At 50.6% G+C, this 20,777-nt stretch overlaps 7 protein-coding genes across 7 annotated transcripts; 1 reads left to right on the top strand and 6 right to left on the bottom strand.

The window, feature by feature from the left end:
• Nucleotides 1–1,977: 1,977 nt before the first annotated feature.
• Nucleotides 1,978–2,673, bottom strand: CONPUDRAFT_156886 (uncharacterized protein; the record flags this gene model as incomplete). Its single annotated transcript, XM_007773882.1, has 3 exons — nt 1,978–2,344; nt 2,409–2,543; nt 2,600–2,673. The coding sequence occupies 3 exons, from the start codon at nt 2,671–2,673 to the stop codon at nt 1,978–1,980; spliced, it is 576 nt and encodes a 191-aa protein (XP_007772072.1).
• A 327-nt stretch (nt 2,674–3,000) lies between these two features.
• On the bottom strand, nt 3,001–5,147 carry CONPUDRAFT_156887 (uncharacterized protein; the record flags this gene model as incomplete). Its single annotated transcript, XM_007773883.1, has 9 exons — nt 3,001–3,269; nt 3,321–3,479; nt 3,537–3,625; nt 3,686–3,873; nt 3,934–3,987; nt 4,047–4,071; nt 4,124–4,327; nt 5,018–5,065; nt 5,128–5,147. 9 exons carry the CDS (start codon nt 5,145–5,147, stop codon nt 3,001–3,003), a joined length of 1,056 nt encoding a protein of 351 aa, XP_007772073.1.
• A 3,540-nt stretch (nt 5,148–8,687) lies between these two features.
• Nucleotides 8,688–9,380, top strand: CONPUDRAFT_61484 (uncharacterized protein; the record flags this gene model as incomplete). The annotated part of the gene is made up of 2 exons (XM_007773564.1): nt 8,688–8,831; nt 9,156–9,380. The coding sequence occupies 2 exons, from the start codon at nt 8,688–8,690 to the stop codon at nt 9,378–9,380; spliced, it is 369 nt and encodes a 122-aa protein (XP_007771754.1).
• A 2,681-nt stretch (nt 9,381–12,061) lies between these two features.
• Nucleotides 12,062–13,520, bottom strand: CONPUDRAFT_167782 (uncharacterized protein). Its single transcript, XM_007773884.1, has 5 exons — nt 13,241–13,520; nt 12,964–13,185; nt 12,768–12,913; nt 12,642–12,697; nt 12,062–12,594 (listed from the first exon to the last, which is right to left on the bottom strand). The coding sequence occupies exons 1-5, from the start codon at nt 13,472–13,474 to the stop codon at nt 12,221–12,223; spliced, it is 1,032 nt and encodes a 343-aa protein (XP_007772074.1). The 5' UTR covers nt 13,475–13,520; the 3' UTR covers nt 12,062–12,220.
• Nucleotides 13,521–14,301: 781 nt separating this feature from the next.
• On the bottom strand, nt 14,302–16,249 carry CONPUDRAFT_138939 (uncharacterized protein). The gene is made up of 6 exons (XM_007773885.1): nt 16,124–16,249; nt 15,708–16,022; nt 15,353–15,508; nt 14,994–15,196; nt 14,737–14,827; nt 14,302–14,535 (listed from the first exon to the last, which is right to left on the bottom strand). The coding sequence occupies exons 4-6, from the start codon at nt 15,046–15,048 to the stop codon at nt 14,352–14,354; spliced, it is 330 nt and encodes a 109-aa protein (XP_007772075.1). The 5' UTR covers nt 15,049–15,196; nt 15,353–15,508; nt 15,708–16,022; nt 16,124–16,249; the 3' UTR covers nt 14,302–14,351.
• A 195-nt stretch (nt 16,250–16,444) lies between these two features.
• CONPUDRAFT_167783 (uncharacterized protein) lies at nt 16,445–18,506 on the bottom strand. Its single transcript, XM_007773886.1, has 10 exons — nt 18,476–18,506; nt 18,384–18,411; nt 18,103–18,288; nt 17,751–18,027; nt 17,555–17,694; nt 17,462–17,504; nt 17,394–17,409; nt 17,118–17,355; nt 17,015–17,062; nt 16,445–16,956 (listed from the first exon to the last, which is right to left on the bottom strand). The coding sequence occupies exons 3-10, from the start codon at nt 18,198–18,200 to the stop codon at nt 16,542–16,544; spliced, it is 1,275 nt and encodes a 424-aa protein (XP_007772076.1). The 5' UTR covers nt 18,201–18,288; nt 18,384–18,411; nt 18,476–18,506; the 3' UTR covers nt 16,445–16,541.
• Nucleotides 18,507–19,095: 589 nt separating this feature from the next.
• CONPUDRAFT_156891 (uncharacterized protein) lies at nt 19,096–20,769 on the bottom strand (the record flags this gene model as incomplete). The annotated part of the gene is made up of 7 exons (XM_007773887.1): nt 19,096–19,516; nt 19,567–19,623; nt 19,680–19,969; nt 20,028–20,067; nt 20,120–20,259; nt 20,325–20,604; nt 20,672–20,769. The coding sequence occupies 7 exons, from the start codon at nt 20,767–20,769 to the stop codon at nt 19,096–19,098; spliced, it is 1,326 nt and encodes a 441-aa protein (XP_007772077.1).
• Between the last annotated feature and the right edge of the window lie 8 nt (nt 20,770–20,777).

Below are 20,777 nucleotides of genomic sequence, written 5' to 3' on the forward strand. Positions count from 1 at the left end.
GGTTTCAGCAAACTCTATAAGAGGTGAGGCAAGGCGCGCAGAGTTTCGATATCTGCTCATCCTCGCGCCTTGCCTCGGTAAGTCTCTCGTCTCTATTCTTTACTACCTGAGCATTTGCTCATCTTCGCGCCTTGCTAGTTAGCATCTTCATTTTTTGCTACCCACCCTCCTTCCCCCGAGCCTCGCCTCACAGCTACGTCACACATCCCTTGCATTCTCCATGAACATTTCTATTGCCTTACTGTACCTGGTTTACCCATAGTCCTACGATACGATAGCCTATGCATTCAATATACTCGGGCCCCCGGATTGACCGGTGGGCCGCGTTGGCTCTACACGTTTCGGACACCCCAGGACCGTAGACTCCGACCTGATTAGATTGGTCGTAAGCTGCGCGGATGCCCGCATACAGTAGTGAGTACTACAATTCTCAATCATTTCCAGGGCTTTGTATCGACGTTCCACAGTGCCCTCGCCGTGCATGCAGTTTAAACGAATCGCTTGATCGGATAGCGCACCATACTCTGAAATTGCTCTGAAAGCTCCACGATGGTAAGTCCGTCTTGCGAGGCCGTTGTTTCCTCGCCGATACGATGCAGCTCACATGTTGTCTCGTTTGACGCTCAAGAAGCGCCCACATCCAGAACTGAAGCCTCGTGTAGTGCCGAAACGAGCATAGGGACTCCGCAGAAGTAATCGCCCTGTGGCTCCGTGACAGGGTGGGAAGAACGATATTCATCAGAATCCCAAAGCAACTGAAGTACTAGGCCTGTAAGGGCGTTCCACTGTAAGTGGACCTCTCAAAATCACCTTATGTGGAGTGCAGGGCTGATCCAGTTGCCACGCTCTAGTTTTCAACCGAGTTAGTATGGCCGCTCATCTCATTGATATGGCGGTACATCGCTTTTCTCGAACATTGAGCTCTCGACCATCTCCGAACCCTCGAACGAAGAGACTCAAGTACATCCGAGCTTCCCTCTTACGCCGCGCACATCATTTCGATCTTATTTGCAAACTACACGCGCACGCTCCTAACAATACTTGGATCGTGACTTTATTTATGAGCGTCAATTGGAAGAGAAGCTCAGGTCAGCAGGACCAGGTCAAAGGGTGCTATAATATTAATCAGCTGAGCACTGCGCCGATCAACACATGTAATACCGCATACTCAGCGCTTTCCCTGCTTCGATTCTCGTATCACAGGGGAACTCATCAGCAAGTAATTGGACACCAGGGAATCGGCTAGAGGTGTCTTCTTCAATGTAGTTGGTGTCAATACCACGAGCGTTCAAACGGACTAGTTCAGCTCACAAACACGCCCTGTTTGCGTCTGGCGTGTCCATTGACCAATAAAACATGTTTGCTATAATTATACCGGCAGACCTGGCCTCAACCAGTCAAAACATTGTGAGAATTGATGAGAAATTTAGATGCTCTGATCAGGGGTTAGGCTCGATTCTTCGCCAAAAGGAAGTGCGAGAAGAAGCGGGCCATGGAGCGCAAAGGGTTCAAGTGGATAACCTTCTTCATCAGGGCACATGAAGATAGACCCGGCCAAGATCAACATGGACCACATTGTTTCATGGTAGATGCAAATGAAAGGAGTTTTATGACGAGCAAAAATGACCCGCACACCGTAACAGCGAGAGACGTCTCCATGAGCGAATCACGATACAATCGTTCCAAATATTGTCAACGATATAATTAACACTATAGAACTTCTCGCTTCCGGCGGACTGGCCCTGCTTATTAAGTACTGCGAGCCCTGAATGAGGTTTTCAAACAGAACGAAAACTAAACGTGCGCTTAATCTAAAACGCTCGAGAAACATCACTGGGTTCGAAATTGCGACATATTATGGCAATGAGCTAGATAATTCATACCACTACATACAGAGTATTTGACAATTGTTCCCTAAGATAGACTAATGTTTGCAGCTAAACCGCACTGAATCATGCTAGGGCTGTAACATAGGACTCACTCACCACCAGAAGGCTGCACCTGTCCATCCCCCTGACTGTCGACCTGGTTCACCACGTCGCCATGCCACCTCTCGTACCTGTCTCCACCCTTATGGAATTGCAAGATCAGATCTGTAATCGTGTTCATCACCATATCCCGGCCTTTAAATGCGCCACTCATGCCAGATTCAACAAACCTTTGGACCTCGGCGTGGACTTTCTTCTTCAGCTCTGACTTCTGGTAATCCTCCACGACCTTTAGGGCGACAGTTGGGTGAAGTCGTTCAAACCCGTCCTCGATTGAGGACTGGATCTCGAACAGAGTCTCCATAATGAGCACAAGCGCGACAATAGACGCCATCAAGCATCGGACGATACTCTTCCTGTCAACATTGGTAAGTCGTGTTTATCAGCAGATCCGCCACGCAGCTGCGAGGAGAGACATACGATTGCTGATACACGCCATAAAGCCATGTCGCAATCATAACAGCCGCAGTTACACCGTATATGACAAGACTGGCGGGAGGTACCAAAGCGCCGATTGTCGCTGCTGCCGCCCCCACCCTTTGCGCATTGTTTTGACTGTATTGAGTCAGCGATAAGAACATGTTGTCTGGTTAGACTATAATGGTACTTACATCTCGGGATCAAGAGCCGCATTCTGCGTTTCGAGATTATCTTCAGGGTTGATGCCATCAACGATGTGTGACATCGTGTTGATAAACTCATCGCCAAGCATGTACTGAGCCACACATTACCAGGACAAGTCAGAAGAATCAAACCGCGAGAAAGAACGACTTCCAGTCTCGAGTGCGTGGTTGATGTTCCAAACAACCACTATGTCTTGATGGATAGTACGGAAACAGTCCTTGAGCGGACGACCTTTGAAAAAGGCGCTTGATAGAAGGTTTCGCCAGTACTCTTTGTCTGATCTCAGCGGCGTGCATCAATAATACGAAGATGTGATACGTACTTCGTTTGCCTAACGCTGATTAGTCTAGTCAGCTGCAGCTCAAAACGCTCGATGCGGTACAGATACTCACTCAATCGACGCCTTAACTTTCATCGGCGGATTGATCCGCTGTGCAGTCGCCAAAAGAACCTGATTATTAGTCTGACCATGATCCTGGCCCTGATCCTGGCTTTCCGTATGGCTAGGTAATGCGCTCTTTGACCTTCCGTGGAAGGGATTGCGGAAGAACGATCTCTTCGGGCTCTTGGAGCCAGATTGAGAGGGCGCATGGGGCTCCAACTGATCCATGGTTACATTTGTAAGCTCCTTCAGTGTATCCTCATATTCTCGTCTCGCTAAATCGCATGTGTTAGGAAGTTCATGACGCGTTTGGGAGTTTGACTTACTCGACACACAGACGAACGGTCTCGGGCAATTCTGCTTGCTGTACATCTCCTCCACAATCTCTCTGGCGTTCTTTACAGCGGGCTCTGGCTTCAAGCCTTCATTCCGTTGAATAGTCATCATGATGCCGTTGAGCATCGTAAAAACGACGATAAGAGGGACTACAGGGTTTATCTTAGTATCTGACTGCGGGTGATGAATATAATAGATCTGCGTACTTTTACTGATTTTGTTCAACATGCTCAGCAGTTTCTCGTCTCCCGTTTCGAATACACGGCCCCTGTGATAGGAAATAGAAATGCACAGCCTACCGACTTGGTCAGCTCTCCGCTCTAATACGCATGTATGCACCAGATAATGTACGTACCAAATCGCGTGCAGTCTGTCCGACTCAGGGCCCTGGCTCTTCTGTTCCACGAACCTCTTAACCTTGTCAAAATTATCGGTTTTGCCTGCTTCGTAGCCCATGGAATCATGCAACACAAACCGACGGTTGGCATCGCTTTCAAAGGCATTTTCTATCGTCGCTTCGCCGCGCGTATACTCTGACTCCGCCTGATATGTCGCCATAGGTGAGGATAGCATACGTAGGTAAGGCAAAAATGAGATGCTCACCGCCAACTTCGTCCCGAAAATCCCGTTGATCAGAGACGACTTTCCGCCTCCAGTCTTTCGAGGGCACGCCATTCACTTCAGAACGGATTGCAGCAGTTTGGGCTAGCTCGCACCTTTCCGGCCACAAGGATGCGGAATCTATCCAATAAATTATTAACGTATAGCTCAGAAAAGTATGGCCGTAGCATACCTTGAGCATTCGTTGAAAATCGCCTCCGTTGTAGGGACTAGATCGTTTGCAGGAGTTTGTACTGACACGGCAGGAGCGTTGGTTGGGATAGCTCGAGTTGTCGCAGTGCTAGGAGAAAGTGACTGTTGCCGTTCCCGTAAGACAAGCGGTCGGAGGAAGATGGGGTCATCAGGACCTGAGGTGGCCCGAAGAGCATCTGAGCGCCTACTTGAAATGTGGGATGAACATGCGTGCAGAACATTTTCAATTGTTACGACTGAGAGAGCGCTGGGCTCACAATTGTGGGAACGCCGCTGAACCAGTTCAACTGACTCGTTGCCACGTGTGCCAGTAATTGAGTCGGATGTGACGGCTTGTCAAATCGTGCGTAAACAGTCCAAGGAGCTGGTTCTAAGGCGAGATCGGAAGGAGTCAGTGAACAGATAGGGTTTCCAAAGGGAGGTATATCCTCAAGCTTGCCTGTTCTCAGCAAACTTCAACAGCGAGACTTGTTGAGCGTCAGAAGCTCAAGACTACTGGAGACCTGACAAGCTCGCATACTTTGGTCTACACGAGTAGCTTTACCGGACAAATGGAAGTTAATGTGACGTATCTAAGCTAGTTAGAATATGAACTACACCAAGTACCATCAATCGTCATTGTATCTGAGGAGCCGGCGGAGTAGCTGTAACTTGAAGTGGGTCTGCAAGCTCATAAGGTTAGTCGCAACATTGGTGCGCCTGCGGATCCGTGATGGCATTAACAGTTGTCGGTGGTAATGGATGATGCCACCATAGAGACTGCAGCTAGCGCCGGATATGATCTCTCGAGCTCGCTTTCGGGCGCAGGCGGGAACGCGAACACGCCGAGTGTGCGTGCGAGTGCGACTAGTCACCACGCCCCTAACGCACATACGCACTGTGGGGATCGACCGCGCCTCCTGCCAGGATGTCCGCTTGCGGCCTGTACGAGCATTGTGAAGCCATTGGCCAGCTCTGGCATAATACCGAGGTAAAGTCACGCACCCGAATACAGTCTCAAGCATGGCACTCAGCGCCTACCCCTTCTCGTCTCTCGGCCGACTCGCCTCGCGCCGGTCCGTCTAAAGCTGTTCAAACAAGTTTCTACGTCGCTTCAACGCAAGTCCGTCCTTAGCCTTGATTGTTTTTTGTACGCAGGTGATCGTCCGTCGCTTAGACCGCAGCGGTGATCACAATGTTAGCCTTCAGCCGCATATGCTGGCGAGCGCGACCGAGCTGGTGAACAGCATGAGGGAATCTGTTGCGAGGCCAATGTCATCGCGACTGTAGGTGACGTTGGCGGGGAAGGTTGTGGTGGTCTATTGCGATTTCATTTCCAGTACTTCAGGGGTTCGAGTAGAGGTGGAAGGGCGATGGTATGGGTAGTGGCGGCATGAGAAGGAGATCCAATGATGGGAGACCGTTCCGCACGCGGATACTAGTGTGGAAGAGGGCGACGGCGGTATACAAATGATCATTCCATTGTGAACAGCTATCGTGGGTGGTTGAACACGAGCATGAACCGACAAGAAGACTAGATGGAAGATAATGACAAAGGGACAAACACGGAAAGACGAAGACGGACGAGAGAGATGGATACTGAGCTGCGTATGATGATGGAAACAATACTAACTTGACCGCCTGCAAGTGAGCAGCGTCTGCTTGATGTACGGGCGGATGTACAAGACAAGCGTAGTTTCTGTGCACGCGCACGTCACCATTTTGTATGTGTAGATGAACATGTGCGCGCCGATGCAATCTACTAAGCTGCCCGATGTATTGTGGCCATCTGAATATTTGCGACGGGAGCGTACGGCGAGTGCGGGAGCGCCGTATTGAGGGTGCATGATGAAGATTGCAGTGAAGCAAACGGTAGGTGCGAGATATGCAAGGAGATGAGGCGGGCAGGTACAACACAAGACACGGGATACAAAGTTCACGGTAAGCGCCTGCCCATAAGTACTGAGGAGCCACGGACCATTGCGAATATGCTCGACAAGTACAAGCTACGAGAGCATCTGCTCTCAGTCATCCCATTGACATGCTGCTCCAGTTCTCCTCCCTCTCCCCTCGCTCTTTTTCTTCATCCCGATACACCACCAACGACGGATGAGTGGCTGGCACTCAGAGAGCTGGGACACGAGTCACACGACGCTGAGGGGGTGAGGATGCGATGATGCTTTACTCTAAGAGATCAGTTAGCGCTAGAGGTTCATGGTAGAGCTGAAGAGCACATCAAGGGCCACGCCTGCCAAAGCATACATTTTGAGTCTCCGCATCGGGACTCAGCGTGAGCTCAGTTGAGTCAGTGAGTCGACGCATCCGACCCCCGAGCTCGAGGACACTTCCCACCGTTCTCAAACCACGCTGACACTTCTCATTCATCTTCGTCGTCTCTGTTCATCGCCGGCACTGACTCTTTCCCTTGGATGCTCTGAGTCGCCTATGGAAGAACCCCCCTGATCGCAAAGACCAGTTTACCCTCTCAATGGCAAGAACCTCGCGTCAGCACGGAGAGTAAGTACTGAAACTTCAACGGACAGTTCTCATATGGTGTTAGTATGCGATGACAAAACCTATGGAATGTATCGAAGGTAGGTCGTATGTATGCATATCTTATGACCGAGCTCAGAGCTATGATTTCTGTCTTCCTCAGTCCCGCTCCGAGCTCGGCCCGCCAGACCTCGATTCGTGCAAGGAGAAGGTAGAAGCTCATTCGCTTCTGTGCTCTATCATATCCGCCTGGTCGGTTTGATCACTTGTAACTCACAAGTGAGGGAAGCGAAGAATACGCTGCGAAATTTACGTCGTGACGTTGCAAGAGTGCAGAAAAGGCCCCTTGGATGACGTGAGTCTCAGCCATGATGGCAAGCTGAGCTGATTGAGGCCCATGTACCCCACCAATAGAGTCGAAGGCTTGTTTAGCCAATTGCGGTGCTTCGCATTGGTCTACGAAGGATATGGCAGTTGCGAGCTCTTGAGCGAGACGCGTCCGAGTCCGTGCGTAACCAAGGTCAGATAAGTCCTGAACCAGTCGTCGACCCGCGGTGAACTAGCCACGGCTGCCCTTATCTCGCTTCCGTGCTCTGACGCCTTATGACATCCTTTTGGATGTCCACAGCCCCCAACCTGAACGTGCTCTTTTCATTGGTACATATACATTCCTATAACTAATTGGGTATCACCCATGCATCGATCGTGATTTACGCAGGCCATACTGATGCACGAAGCGTCTATCGTCTGCCACGGCGGATCAGGATCTTATCACAATTCAAACAAGATAGCGAGGAAGGCTGGGGGCTTGATTCTGATGCCACCCTAAAATAAAACCAGTCGTCTGCTCTGTGGAAGCTCGCATACAGTAGTGAGTACCATGGCTCTTCAGTTCTGGGGCTCTATGTAGACGGCCTGTACTACCCTGGTGATGCAAGCACCTTGGAAAACCGATGGATCGACTAGCGCTGCATATGAACACCCCACAACTCTATCTGGCGATGCCGTTTCCTCCTCACGTTCGCAATGCTGTTCACATGCTGTCCCCAGACGCTCAAAATGCACATGCATCAAGGAGTCGAGCCTTGTGGGTTGCTTGTGAGTTATGAAACAGGCATAGAGCTCGCAGAAATGAGCGCTCCATGACTCCGTGACAGGGTGGGAGTGCAATATTTGACAATAGGCGCCCCAAAGCGACCGACGTAGGCCTGCAAGGGCGTTCCGTTGTGAGTGGACCTCTCCCCTTCACCTTATGCGGGATGCTGGGCCAATTTAGCTGTTATGCTCTTCTTTAGTTTCTGATCGAGTTCGCATGGTCTCCCATCTTACTGATATGGCGGGTATGTAGCCTTCCCTGAACATTCAGCTCTCGACTATCTCCGGTCCCTCTATTGGGAAACATGAACACATCCGGGCTTCCTGCCTGCCCCGTCCGCAACGTTCCAACCTACTTTGTAAAGCGCGCGCACCCTTCGAGCAGTACCTTGGGGCAGTGGCTGACTTTGCGAGCGCCCATTAGAAAATAATTTGTCAGCAGATCAGTGGAGAATAGAATCATTCGAGCGTTCCATCGACACATATATACCGTATAATCGTCTCTACTTTGCTACTTCAGCCCTGACTGAAAGAGCGATATTCGTTGACGCCCAATATTATTACCGCTCGCTACATGTTCCCTGCTCCCGTATCACAAGGGGTCTCATCACCGAGTAAGCGGACACCAAAATTTGGCCAGTACAGGCGTCTTCATCACACGTCAATGTCATGAGTATTCTGATGTATCAATTTAGCTAATACTTGCGCCCTGCTTGCGTCTGGGAGGCGTTCATCTATCAATAGAATCCTTTCGATTTACCCGCAAATTGAGCCTCAGTGAGCCAAACCACTGTGCGAAATGATAAGCAAGATAGACGCTCTCGATGGGGGCTCGGCTCTTCTCCGCGAGGCTCCAAACTCTGCGCCGCATTGTCGTCTCACTTGTATAGGTGGGCTCCAGCATACCCCTCTCCCTCCAAAGCAGAAACCGCTCCTCGTTACGCTTCAAAATGTCCGATGCAACTCAGACTATCAACATGAACGAAGTTCGCGAGACCTGTCCCGTTTTCCGCGTTCTTATCATCGGAAGAGTGAACGCGGGAAAGACAACGATCCTACAGAAGGTGTGCAACGTCAGCAAAGACAACAAGCCTATAGTTTACGACGCAGATGGGAACAAGGTAAGCTTTTTATCCACTAAGCTGCCGGCGTCGTGGATCTAATACAAAACTGCATTGATCAAGGTAAAGGTAGTTGCTTATCTGGTCAATATCTCACATTTCGTCTGGCGTCTACGGCGAGTGTAGCCGGGGCATGGCTCAAAGTTTTCGAGCTTGAGGAACCGCCTTCGCCCCTCATCGTGGGTGCGAAAGGTATGTGTTCGTATGATTTAAGCGAGGGATCGCCTCCTCACTTCGGTTCGTAGAGACGTGCGGCTCAGCCCTCGGGTAGCGAGTCGGACTCTGACAGGAACGACACAGACATTCTTCGATCGTCCACCCAAGTACAGTATAAATGCTCTGACTCGGGTTTTGCTGTCTCACTGTTGGCGGCAGCGTGGACGCCATGACATCACAAATCAGATCACATACCCAGGAAGCCGCTTTATATTTCACGATTCAAGGGGGATTGAGGCTGGCTCCGTGGACGAGTTTCAAATCATACACAACTTTGTGCGCGAGCGGGCGTCCAAGCAGTCGCTTTCCGAGCATTTGCATGCCATCTGGTGATATAAATGATTGACTGCACTCTCTCGAACATGCTGACGATGGCATATTAACAGGTTTTGTGTCTCGACGGACAACACACGTCCATTGGTTGAGGCAGAGCTCGCCTTTTTTAACGAGGATACTGCAGATGGTATGAACCAGCATTAGCATGTTCGAAACAGGCTTCATTAACATGACACTCTGCAGTACCGGTGGTAGTTGTGTTCACCAAATATGATGCACTGCTGGATCGAGTAGCCAATGACCTTGGTATTATTGACATGACAGAACAGAGCCAGGCCAATGTCGACACTGAGGCAGAGGCCAGATATCGAGAGCGCTATCACCGCCCCATCATGGAGACTGCCAATCCACCAAAAGCAGTCGTGAGACTTCAAGGTGAGTAACTATCCTATGTTGATCACGACATCCACTGAGATGGGGCAGGAATGAACAAAGTCGAGGCACAGTGCCCAGAACTGTCTGAGCAGACAGCTGTGGCAATAGACGATCTGTCTCTGCGCCAGCTGTTCATCTCTGTACAGCAGAATAACTTACATCTGTGCATGCAAGAGGCGGCAAGGCAAGTTCATGTTTTGAACCATATCTGGTATCTTGCTTGTGAATAGTGATTCAGAGTATCGACACAATCAAATTGTCATGACCCCAAAACGATCACGGCTATTTGGTCCATCTATCCACACAACTGGGTATGTTTACTGTGATACTTTGATTGGATGCAAAATTAACTAGTGTTTTTGTGCAGGATGATAACCAGGCATGGAATCTGCCTGGATTAAAAACCTACTTAAATGACCTGTTGTTTTTTCTGTGCCAGGTTATGGTAAGTATATGTGATACTAAATACCAGGTTTGTGCTAAGGTGTATCATGGATATTAGCCAGAAAAAGTAAGTGATTGTATAAGGTAACTGCACAAAATGACTTTATTTCCAATAGTGGGTGAAGCAAGGGGTGGAGGATGCAGAAAAAGTAAAAAAGGTATAAGCTGATATTACACTCTTCACAGACTTTGAACTGACAGGCTTTGTTGCTTTAAATGACAAGGGAGTGAGTTCTGGTGACACTTTACATATGATTCATGTTCATTTAACCACTCTCATCTTCCAGTCAGTAAGTGCTAATGACATATCTTGCAGCTGATGCTCATCTGACCACTTTCATCTGCCAGTGGGTGAGTCCTGGTGTTGTATCCTGCATTTGGCTGATGTGCATCTGACCACTTTCATCTGCCAGCAGGTGAGTCCTGGTGTTATATCATGCATTTGGCTGATGCACATCTGACCACTTTCATCTGCCAGTGGGTGAGTCCTGGTGTTATATCATGCATGTAGCTAATGCTCATCTGACCACTTTCATCTGCCAGGTAGTGAGTCCTGGTGTTATATCATGCATGTGGCTGACGCACATCACTTTCATCTGCCAGGTTGTGAGTCCTGGTGTTGTATCCTGCATGTGGCTGATGCACATCTCACCACTTTCATCTGCCAGCGGGTGAGTCCTGGTGTTGTATCGTGCATGTGGCTGATGCTCATCTCACCACTTTCATCTGCCAGCGGGTGAGTCCTGGTGTTGTATCGTGCATGTGGCTGATGCTCATCTGGCCACTTTCATCTGTCAGGCGGTGAGTCTGCATTTTATATTGTATGATTGATCATGGTATATAGTCCTTAAATCTTATTTGAAAGGATGTAAGCCTTAAAGCCCTGTTATCTATCTTCATCATATTCATTCAGCTATTCTCATCTCTATAGACAGTGAGGTTTATTTACATCATTCCTTACATTATGCTGATGCTTTTGTCTTACTAGGAGGTATGGTCCTCTATTTCTAGATATCTTCCTAATCATACTACTCACACATTATGATAAAATCAGGAGGTGAGCATACTCTGACCTATACTTCTTGTTATATCTACTTAATTCCTGTTACTTTAGGTGAGGTTATCCTTGTATGCAATGTAGCTCCTGATCATGAGCTGAAACTGTGCAGCTTGTTAAAGTGACATTTTTTTCCTATCTTTTTTGGTTTTGCTAATCTGGGTAATATAGCTGGTATGCAAATGTTTATTACAAGCAATGTGCTGACACCTGATGTCACTTGTGCTGGTGGGCCATGTCTATCAACCCATGACACTAGTATCAGGAGTCTAGGGTAAGTGAACCAGTGATGCTATGAGGTTTAACCAGCTGATCCTTTCCTGTTAGGGAAGAGAAATAGTGGGGCAAGAGATCGGAGCTGGTATCCATTTTCACCTCTTTGACACTTGTTGAGACTAATTTTCATTATTCGAAGCCGCTATCATGATAGGTGCAGATTCTTTCCCCATGTGGAAAGTAGAACGGCTCCCGTGGAAGCGGTCTTTCGAACGCTTCAAGAGGTCACCTCAAGTGAAGAAATACATTCAAGACATGGTTCATCAACAGTTTGATGAAAATGTAGACACAGAGGAACAGGCTCAAACTATCCTTCGGATTGCCCTTTCTGCCATGGTATGTGTCTTCTCTTGTCTGATTTTGTAGCTTCTGATTTCTGGCTAGGAGGAATTGAAGAAAGCGTGTGACGAAGCACCCGCTCCGGAGGGAGAGGCGAGCACCAGCAGGATTTAGAGTCTCATTTACGAGTGAAAGAGCGAAGGCGAAATTCGAACGGGGTGAAATGTTACGGTGTACGAATAGTCATGTGAATGGTTGATATAACGCGCATTGGATTCGAAGACATCGTGGGCTACAGAGAAACATAGACGGTACAAAAACAGCACTGAGAACACAATACAAGCGAAAGAACATCCCTTCACTCCACGCTCGGAGCCTTCACGAGCTCCTCCTCGCCCTTCTCATTCTACACAAATATCCACCACCTAGGCATAGGCATCACCGTATCCCTCCTGCCAGACCCCGACGGCGCCTTGTCCCTGCCTGACAAGGCCGCACTGCACACATCGCCAGCAACGGTGAGCGTCGGGAACACCTCCCCGTTGTCATCCAGCATCACGTCTACCTCGGCCGTGCCCGGCGGAACCTGGGCAGTGTCGACATGCGGGTACAGCACACCGTCGAGCGTGAGGTACAGCTGACCGATGAAAGGGTCGCCTTCCGGGCGCGGAACGAAGTGTTTCGTGGTGAACACCTCACCGCTGAGCTCTACGTAGTTCTTGTCCACCGATAATGAGTCGGTGGGAGGGAGGTTCCGCAACCGCGGGCCCTGCCACCGCCCTTCGGCGGTGAACACGCCGAACGCGGTGACTCATCCCATGAGATACGTCGGCCCGTTCCCGTCGCTATGCTTGTGCACGACCTTCCCCCAGAAATCGACGTTCTCGGTCCCGTGCAGATCGTCAAACGCTTGCACAAAGGACTTGATAACGGGTTTGAGGGAGTGGAATCACGCCATCGCCTCCGCGCCGTACTCCTTCAGCTTCTCAATCCTCTGCAGTATCGCGGCCCAGTCGCCGTGGGAGCCGTCAAGCGTGACGCTATCGCACAGGAGGAAGAACAAAAAGTCGAGGTACGTCTTAGTCATCGCCGTCAGCGCCTCGTGTTAAACGTCAGCGTCGCCCACTCGTACAGCTCCGGATCACTCACGTTCTTCTCAGGCTCGCTCGCCATCTGCTTCGCCATGCTTCCAAAGTTGTCGCTGTAGCGCGACCCCACAGCTCTCACGCTCATGTGCTTCTTGCCCTTGTGCGCAGCGAAAGAAGAGCGCAGCTCCTCAGAGTAGGTGTCGACGAAGAGCGAGAACTGCGCGAGAATCGCAAGCCAGACGTCGTCCGGGCGGAAGTCGAACGCGCGATGGCGGCTGTACGCCTCGAGGGGAATGTGCACGAACCCGTTGCGCTACGGGATGGGTGCCTGCGCTAACATTGCTGAGGTTGAGACCATTGGGAATGGAGGACTGCAGGAGCTCGACACATTTCTTGTACGTCAAGGGGCAGGCGTTACGGAGGAGGGTTTCTGCGGCCGACTCGAACGGCGATGAGGAGTCGTCTATGAGCTGCGCGGCGAAGGACGGGTCGAAGGTTCGGCGGGGTGGGAGACTGGTTTGGAGGTTACGGATGTGGGTGCGATGAAGACATTCTATATCTAAGAGCAGCATGTAAGGCTACATGGAGGAGGGAGGGAGATACAGCAAGATATCAAGAACGACTGTCTTCTGATATAGGGTCTGCCTAGGGGAGACTACAAGAGAACGAGAACGCACCAAGGGACCGACTTCGATTAATCACGTTTTAGATAACCAGACGTGTCGTTGATCTTGCTGGAGTGGCTGCCCGACGAGCCGCGATGAAGTTAACTCTAAACGCTATCAATCAAGGTGACCACCAGAGCACTCACCCGCCGGAGAAGACAACAACCTCAGCAGCATCGCCCGAGCCATTGACACCGTCGCTTCGACGCGAGCACTGTGTTCCTGGGACCTCAACTCCGTTCAAGCCACTAAACAGCTTGGACACTGTGGTCGGCGGGTGCAGCATGGGTTAATTGACCCCTTATACATCGTACGTCGCACGACAGCCTAGTGGGTAGAGGTAGCGAAGAGTTCAACATGCTCAGGTAGGCTGAACACGATTGTGATCATAGAGCAGGGCAAAAAAGAGGTTCGGGCTGTGGACAAGTCGCGACTTGCGAGACGGCTCTGACCAAGTCCGACTCAGGGGTTGAATTGAACGCCGCCGACATGTGGACACATCATAAAACTCATAATCCTTGCTTTACACATTCGCATGTTAGGGACCTCGCTGACATAGGGTCATTGAACGCCAAACAAGAAAGATCAGAATTTGGAACCCCGGATGCACGCCAAATCATGATTGACACCAAGTTCCTAAGAATGTATGCGCTACACAACTATCAACAGCGAACAAATTAAAGCCGTTCTGGCGAGATGATAAATCATAGAAGAAAAAAACGAAGAAACGAAGAGAGTTGAATGAACGGAGCATGTTTATGCGAGGAAGGAGAGCGAAGAGAAATCACAAGATGGGAGTAAGTACAGCCCCAACGTCCGATACTACCTTTGCAACCACAATAATATATGCCAAGTGCTCTACAAACGAGGCCGAGCCTCTATTTTGGACCGAAAGAACGCATAGACGCGCATGACCATGACACTGCAAACGCACGCCGAAGTTGCCCACGTTCTGCTTCTGTTCGGTGCTAAAGGACGATGCGTTCAGGGATTTGATGACACCGTTGTGAGGAGGGAGAAGAGGAGGAAGAAGCAAAGAGGGATGATTAGCATATATACGGCTAATCGGTGGAGGTATGATAGATGACGCAAGACGACGCAAGACGACGGCGCGAGGAGGAACGGACGAGAAGGGGAGGGGAGGAGCGAGAGGCCCAGGAAGGACTCACTGCTGCGTCAAATCGAGGTAGTCGCTGCGAAAGTACTGTTTGCTTTTCCTGGAGAAGGCTTTATCGGAGACGTTGAATCCTGTCAATGACCCTGGAAAATGACAGATCAGCTGGAGTTACACCCGAGGGCGGAGAGGAGAATCAAAGAGGTACGGAAGCGATGATACCATTGCAGCACCGAGACGGGCTCGGCGCCTTCGAGCGTAACAGCTCAGCCGGCACATTGGCAAAACAGGGAACAAAGGGATATGACTCACGAGTTCTTAGTGGACCCGATAGCTTCAGAGATTGCGCGCCTGGCGTGCATGACATTAACGATGCCTATGAACAGGGCAGTTATCCGTGGTCGTTGCGGGACCTACGCAGGTGAAACCATGAACACAAGCGTGAAGACGGAGTAAGCTCAGTTAAGAATGAGATCACGACGAGGAAAGCGATAAGCGCGAGTATAGCTAAATGGCTAGGCATGCGGAGCAAGGAGGTCAAGGCTTGGTGCGAACATAGGCATGGATGAACAAGGAGTATGGGGAAAGGACAAAGGCAAAGGGGTGGGAAAAGGCGAAGACAAAGGAGAGATGGCTGCGAAGCTGCATATGATAGTGGACACGAGACTAACCTGGCTACGTGCAAGTGAACAGTGTCTACCAATATATGACTAGATGTGCGAGGCGAGCGTGGTGCCTGTGCACGTTCACGTCACCCATTCGTATGCCTGGATGCATTTGCGCATGTCGATACTATCTTCTAGGATGCGATTGATGTGTTGTAGCCGCTGGAGGTGCGCCGGGCGGGTATGGCGAGCGCGAGAAGGCCATAGCCGGAGGTGCATGACGAGGAGTGCGAAATGAAGCGAATGGGTTCGTAGATACAAGATATGCCAGGAGACGTGGTGGGCAGAGACAACGTGAGATCAAAGCCGTGGAGTTCATCGTAAGCCGCCTGCAACAAAGAAGCGGAGAATCTCGACGTACCATTGCGAATACGCTCAACAAGCGTAGACTGCGAGAACCTCTGTCACCCCTCTTCCTCCTCTCGATGCACTACCGACAACGGAGGTGCCCGCATCACCGCTCAAGTCTATAGCGGCTCTTAGCGAGCTGTGACGCGACGCTGAGGGCGCAAGGAGGGCGCTGAATGTTTATGTGTCGCTCGGCACTGGGGGTGAACGGAGGGGTTGAAGAGCACTGTGAGGGCGAGCATAGTACCATGGAAGGTTATGGTTGGCATACGGCATCCACAGGGCCGTGATTTGATTGAGCCGCAGTGGGTGTTGGAGGGAGGTGAGCCTACGCTGCCGTTTGAAGAGGTTGAAGAGGTAAAGGATGGCAAGGGTCTGGAAAGTGAGCAAGGTTCTAGTGCGCCACACAAGGTCCGCTTTGGCACTTACAGTAAGTAGAGACTCGTATGAGCCGATAAGACGACTCCTATAGATATCTGTCGCCTTAGTTTCGATGACTCTCGAACTGGAGAGAGCTGGGCAACAGCCGCGGTTGGTCGACTCGGCCATACTTGGTTCATGACCGAGCTGCGCTGAGCCGCGGCACGCCAACATGTTGGAACTTCTTCGGCTCGGCTCCGGCGGCCCGGCCCTGCTGACTGCGAGCCCTGGATAAGGTGTTCGAACAGGTTCGAACAGAACGTAAATCAGACGTATGCGTAATGTAAAAGTTCGGGAAACACCACTTCAATCGCAGCTGGGGCAGATTATGGCAATGAACTAGATAATACAGCTCGTCTGGTATTGCGTAAGTAGAAGTAGAAAATATAGATCGCAAGGTGATCGGTCTAGCACAGGGGCGTCCCAATTATTGGTATGCTGGAGGCGCCTCTGTGCGATTATTAGTGATGCTCGCGACAGTAGTCGGTCGGGGAAGTGCTCGTCTACGGGAGTCAGACGCCGATATCTGGGAAGTCTCCACGCCTTGAGACGACGTCACGGGCGTATCGTGCGTAAACGAGCTTGGGTTCGCTCCGGATGTTGCTACCGTTGACGGAGCAACAGCTGCGCTGGCCGGTATGTATGGTCCATGACCACTATGGACTGAATCTGTTCGGAAAAAAGGGCCCCTGCGGCTGTCTGGGCCTTGTGTTGCCATAGTCGAGAGGCTGTGAAAGTTTCTGAGCCTCCTGTTGGATCTAAGTAGCCAGAGAGCGGAGAGGATAGCGATGGCGGCAAGCGTGCAGGCCACAACCAGGCCACCGATTAGTCCCTTTTGAGTCCTTTAAAGATTCAGTCACTGAATTAACGACTCCAGTCAACGACATTATCTGAACTCACGTGGAAGTCGACGAAGATGATCGGGAGGAGCAAGCCTCGTTTGTTGAACTAGCAAGTCATAGAATTTAGACAACAGCAGTACCCGTTGGTAAGCTGGACGTACGAAAATATCTCCGCATAATCTATTGCGAGGGTGCTTTGTGGTCCTGACGGTAGATTGTAAAGTGTGAGTTCGTGCGGGCCGTCACCGATATCATTAGCATGATACAGCATTACTTGGGTAAAAGTATCCCATGATGTGCCGCTGAACGACTGGGGATTGATGACCATGACTCCGTCCAGTTGAACCTGGTAAGGGCCGTTATTAGGGCCTACGGAGCCATACAACGACACGGCAACACCTGAACAACGTTATTATAACTATCTTTCTAGATCATACCGACCAAAATCCCACCCTGAAACCTGAAGTTAACATAGGGCTATATCAGAAAAACAATAGATGCTCACCGTGAACGATAGATTAAAGGTTGCACTTGCTGACGTAGTAACACTGACTTATCTTTAAACTATGATTCGAAAGAGAGCTACCGAGGTACTCACTGGCCACTTCCGTTACTAAAAAACGATACACTAGCAGGAGAGGTATCCCAGCCAGATGACCACTTGAAGCGATCATCCGTATCTTGGATGATGCTCGCGACGAGTTGATCGGTGCCTTCAATGTTCGACTGGAACGTCACCTAAGAACACAAGTAAGAATAAATCAAGACACCGATTATGAGGGAAATGAGCTCGCCATGTCCACATCAAGGGCGTTCGTGGTGCCAGTGCCGAGGTTGGTGAGACTGACCGTGTGGGTGCCCTGAGGAAGTGTACTTTCGACTAGAGGTTGCTGGAAAACTGGACTGGGGGTGGTTCCGCTGAGTGTCGTTGGTGATCCGTTGTCCACTTGGACGGAATAGTCTCCGTGATTGTACGACATGACACCCCAGATTGTGAATCCAGATCCGTTGAAAGCCCATTCCATGGAGGCGCCGTTAGTAGCGGTCACCGTGTATGTTCCGAGGTAATACCTAGAGGAAATACCTCAACGAGCAGTAGAAAAGGCTTGGGGCGGTTTGAGACTGAACGAGGAAGTCGGCACGCACCATGCTGAGAGATTGTCATTTCCCGGTAACGAAAGAAAGTCAGAATCATAACGGAGGAGGGGAGATTTGTCGTCCAGTAAGAAGTTAGCTACCACCATGGTGGGCGAGCGAAGGAGGGGACGTTCGGTGGAGCCATTTCCGCTGAGCGCTGAGGCTCACAGCAATGAACCGTGTTAGTAATTCGCCCTAAAAGACAGGCGGGGTGGTGTGATATGGTGACGACTATCCGGTCAACAGAGAAATACCCGCTGGTACGACAGCGTGAGGATGACGCGACATACTGTACATGTAGGTTTTTGAGGGCCATTCCTATTCTCAGTGACAAGTTGGTAACAATGAAGGAGGCTCCGAAACCCGACCCATAACTACTCACCCTCCAGAAGCCCTGCGAAAGGATGTTTGCCGTTTAACGGGAAGTGGCTATGTACGGGTGTGTCTGCTACCGATGTGATTCGGTGTCAAACGTTCAACGATGGATTTGATGGGTGATTGGAACAGAGTCAGAAGATCGGATTGAACTAGCACTACTTATTGCAATGATTCCCAGCCATGCCGTCCGCAGCGGTGTCACTAGCTAATAATAACAAAGGTGGCGCTCGGATCTTAGCGTGCCGAAGACCCCCGTTATCAGGTACGCGCGGCCTCGAGCATCTCAAGTATGTTAAACCGAGATAGCACCTGGCGTCACGTCGCTATCGACTATCCAAAGATACATACACCGACTGCTGCGTAGAGAAGCAGTGGCGGCCCGTTAGTCCCAACGAGATAGAGCGGCGGGTGTTCATCGCCGCCAAAGGTCGCCCTAGCTGCCACGATAGGCGACACTAACGAGTGAAAGGACTTAAGGGCTCGAGGTACGAAATCATACATTCTCCGCTTAATGAAAATACAGAGATTCGCTGGCAACCTATTAAGCTTTCGCACGATGAACATCAAAGGTAAAGCCGATGACTTTAGGAAAGACGCACCATAAAACTACATCCAAACACGCAATCAATGGTACAAAGGAGGCGCATCCGCAAGAGCCACATTGAAACCTGGCGTGGTGGATGGCACAGGCAAAGGCCGCCGTCGTGCATCAGACGGCGACAGCGGAGGCGTGTTTCCGGTATGATTCAAGGACATTTCTGCATCGTACGGACCCGAGCTACTTGGGTGCTCCATTCCTGAGCCCGTTGCTACCGATGGTACGACGGCTGCGCTGGCGGGTATGTATGCCCCCGGCGCGCTAGAGACAGAATCGCTCCTGAAGAAGGGGCCCATATGGTTTCCGTGCTCCTGCGTTGCCAAAGTTGTGAGTTTCTGGAACTGCTTGAGCTTTCGGTTTGCGCGGAGAAGGTAGAGCGCAGATATGATTCCGAGGAGGGCGGTGATAGTGGTCACCACCAAGCCAGCAATAAGACCTTTTTGAGAGCTTGAGCCTTTTTTAGCGAGGGACTCAACTCTCACAACAAACGTGCTTACGTTGACGAACTCGAAGGTAGCGCTCCAGCAGCGCAGACAGCCGAATCGTTAGTAGAACTGCAATCGTGGGTTATCATCCTCGGTTGAAGGGTTACAGGACAACAGAAAGTTACCTGATGTACGAAAGAACCTCTGCAAAGTCTACTGCCAAAGTGTTCTGATCCCCTTCCGGCGCATTATACACTGTGATTTCGTGCTGACTGTCGCCAATGTCATTGGCTTGGTACAGCATGACTTGAGTAAAAGTGTCCCACGACGTGCCATTGAACAGTTGAGGACTTGCACCGTCTAGCTGTACTTGGTATTGACCATTGTTCGGCCCGACAGAGCCGTACAGGGAGACTGCGACGCCTATATGCCAATCAGAATGACGAAAATCGCGAGGAACCCGATATAACTTTCCCTAACGTCCATCGACTGTAAGTACGAAGCTTCATTCAGAATAGATTTGGACGACTTACTGTGAACGAAAGGCTAACATGTTCGTTTCCCGTTGTAACACTATACCATCCTAGTCAACTACCAGAGCAGGATAAGAAAACAGACCACGCACTGCCCCGAAGCATTATTAAACAAAGAAACGTTCATGGGGTTAGTATCCCAACCAGAACTATACTGAAACCGCGAGTCCCAGTCCTGTATAACGCTGCTAACAAGCTGCTCATCGCCACCGATATCAGACTGAAAGGTGATCTGAAAAGGCCCATCAGCCCCACGCACTACCACACACGAGAACTTGATTGAACATGCGCACACACCATATCCACATCCAGATACGACGCATTCCCCGTGCCCAGATTCGTAAGCTCGACCGTGTGTGTGCCCTGCTGCAATCCAGAAATCTGCACGAGCGGTTGTTGGAACAGCAGGTCCGTCGTGTCGCCCGTCATCGCCTGCGGGGCGCCGCCGTCTATGCTGTAGGCGTACGCGCCGTGGTTCGCAGAGCGGACGCCGTAGATCGCGAACGCGGTCCCGTTGAAGCTCCATGTCAGGGAGGTCCCGTTGACGTCGGTCACTGTGTACGTGCCGAGGTAGTACCTACGGTAATACCAGACTTAAATCAGCACAGAGAACGCAAGGGATGACAGAATTGTGTTAGGCTTACGAAGCAGCGAGATAGTCGTTCCCCGGCGAGGTCAAGAACTGCTCTCCGTACAGAATGAGGGGAGACTTGTCGTCCAGCAGAAAATTGGCGGCCACCATGGTGTTGG

The sequence above is a fragment of the Coniophora puteana genome (assembly GCF_000271625.1).
Source record: "Coniophora puteana RWD-64-598 SS2 unplaced genomic scaffold CONPUscaffold_11, whole genome shotgun sequence".
In the NCBI taxonomy this organism is placed as follows: Eukaryota; Fungi; Basidiomycota; class Agaricomycetes; order Boletales; family Coniophoraceae; genus Coniophora; species Coniophora puteana.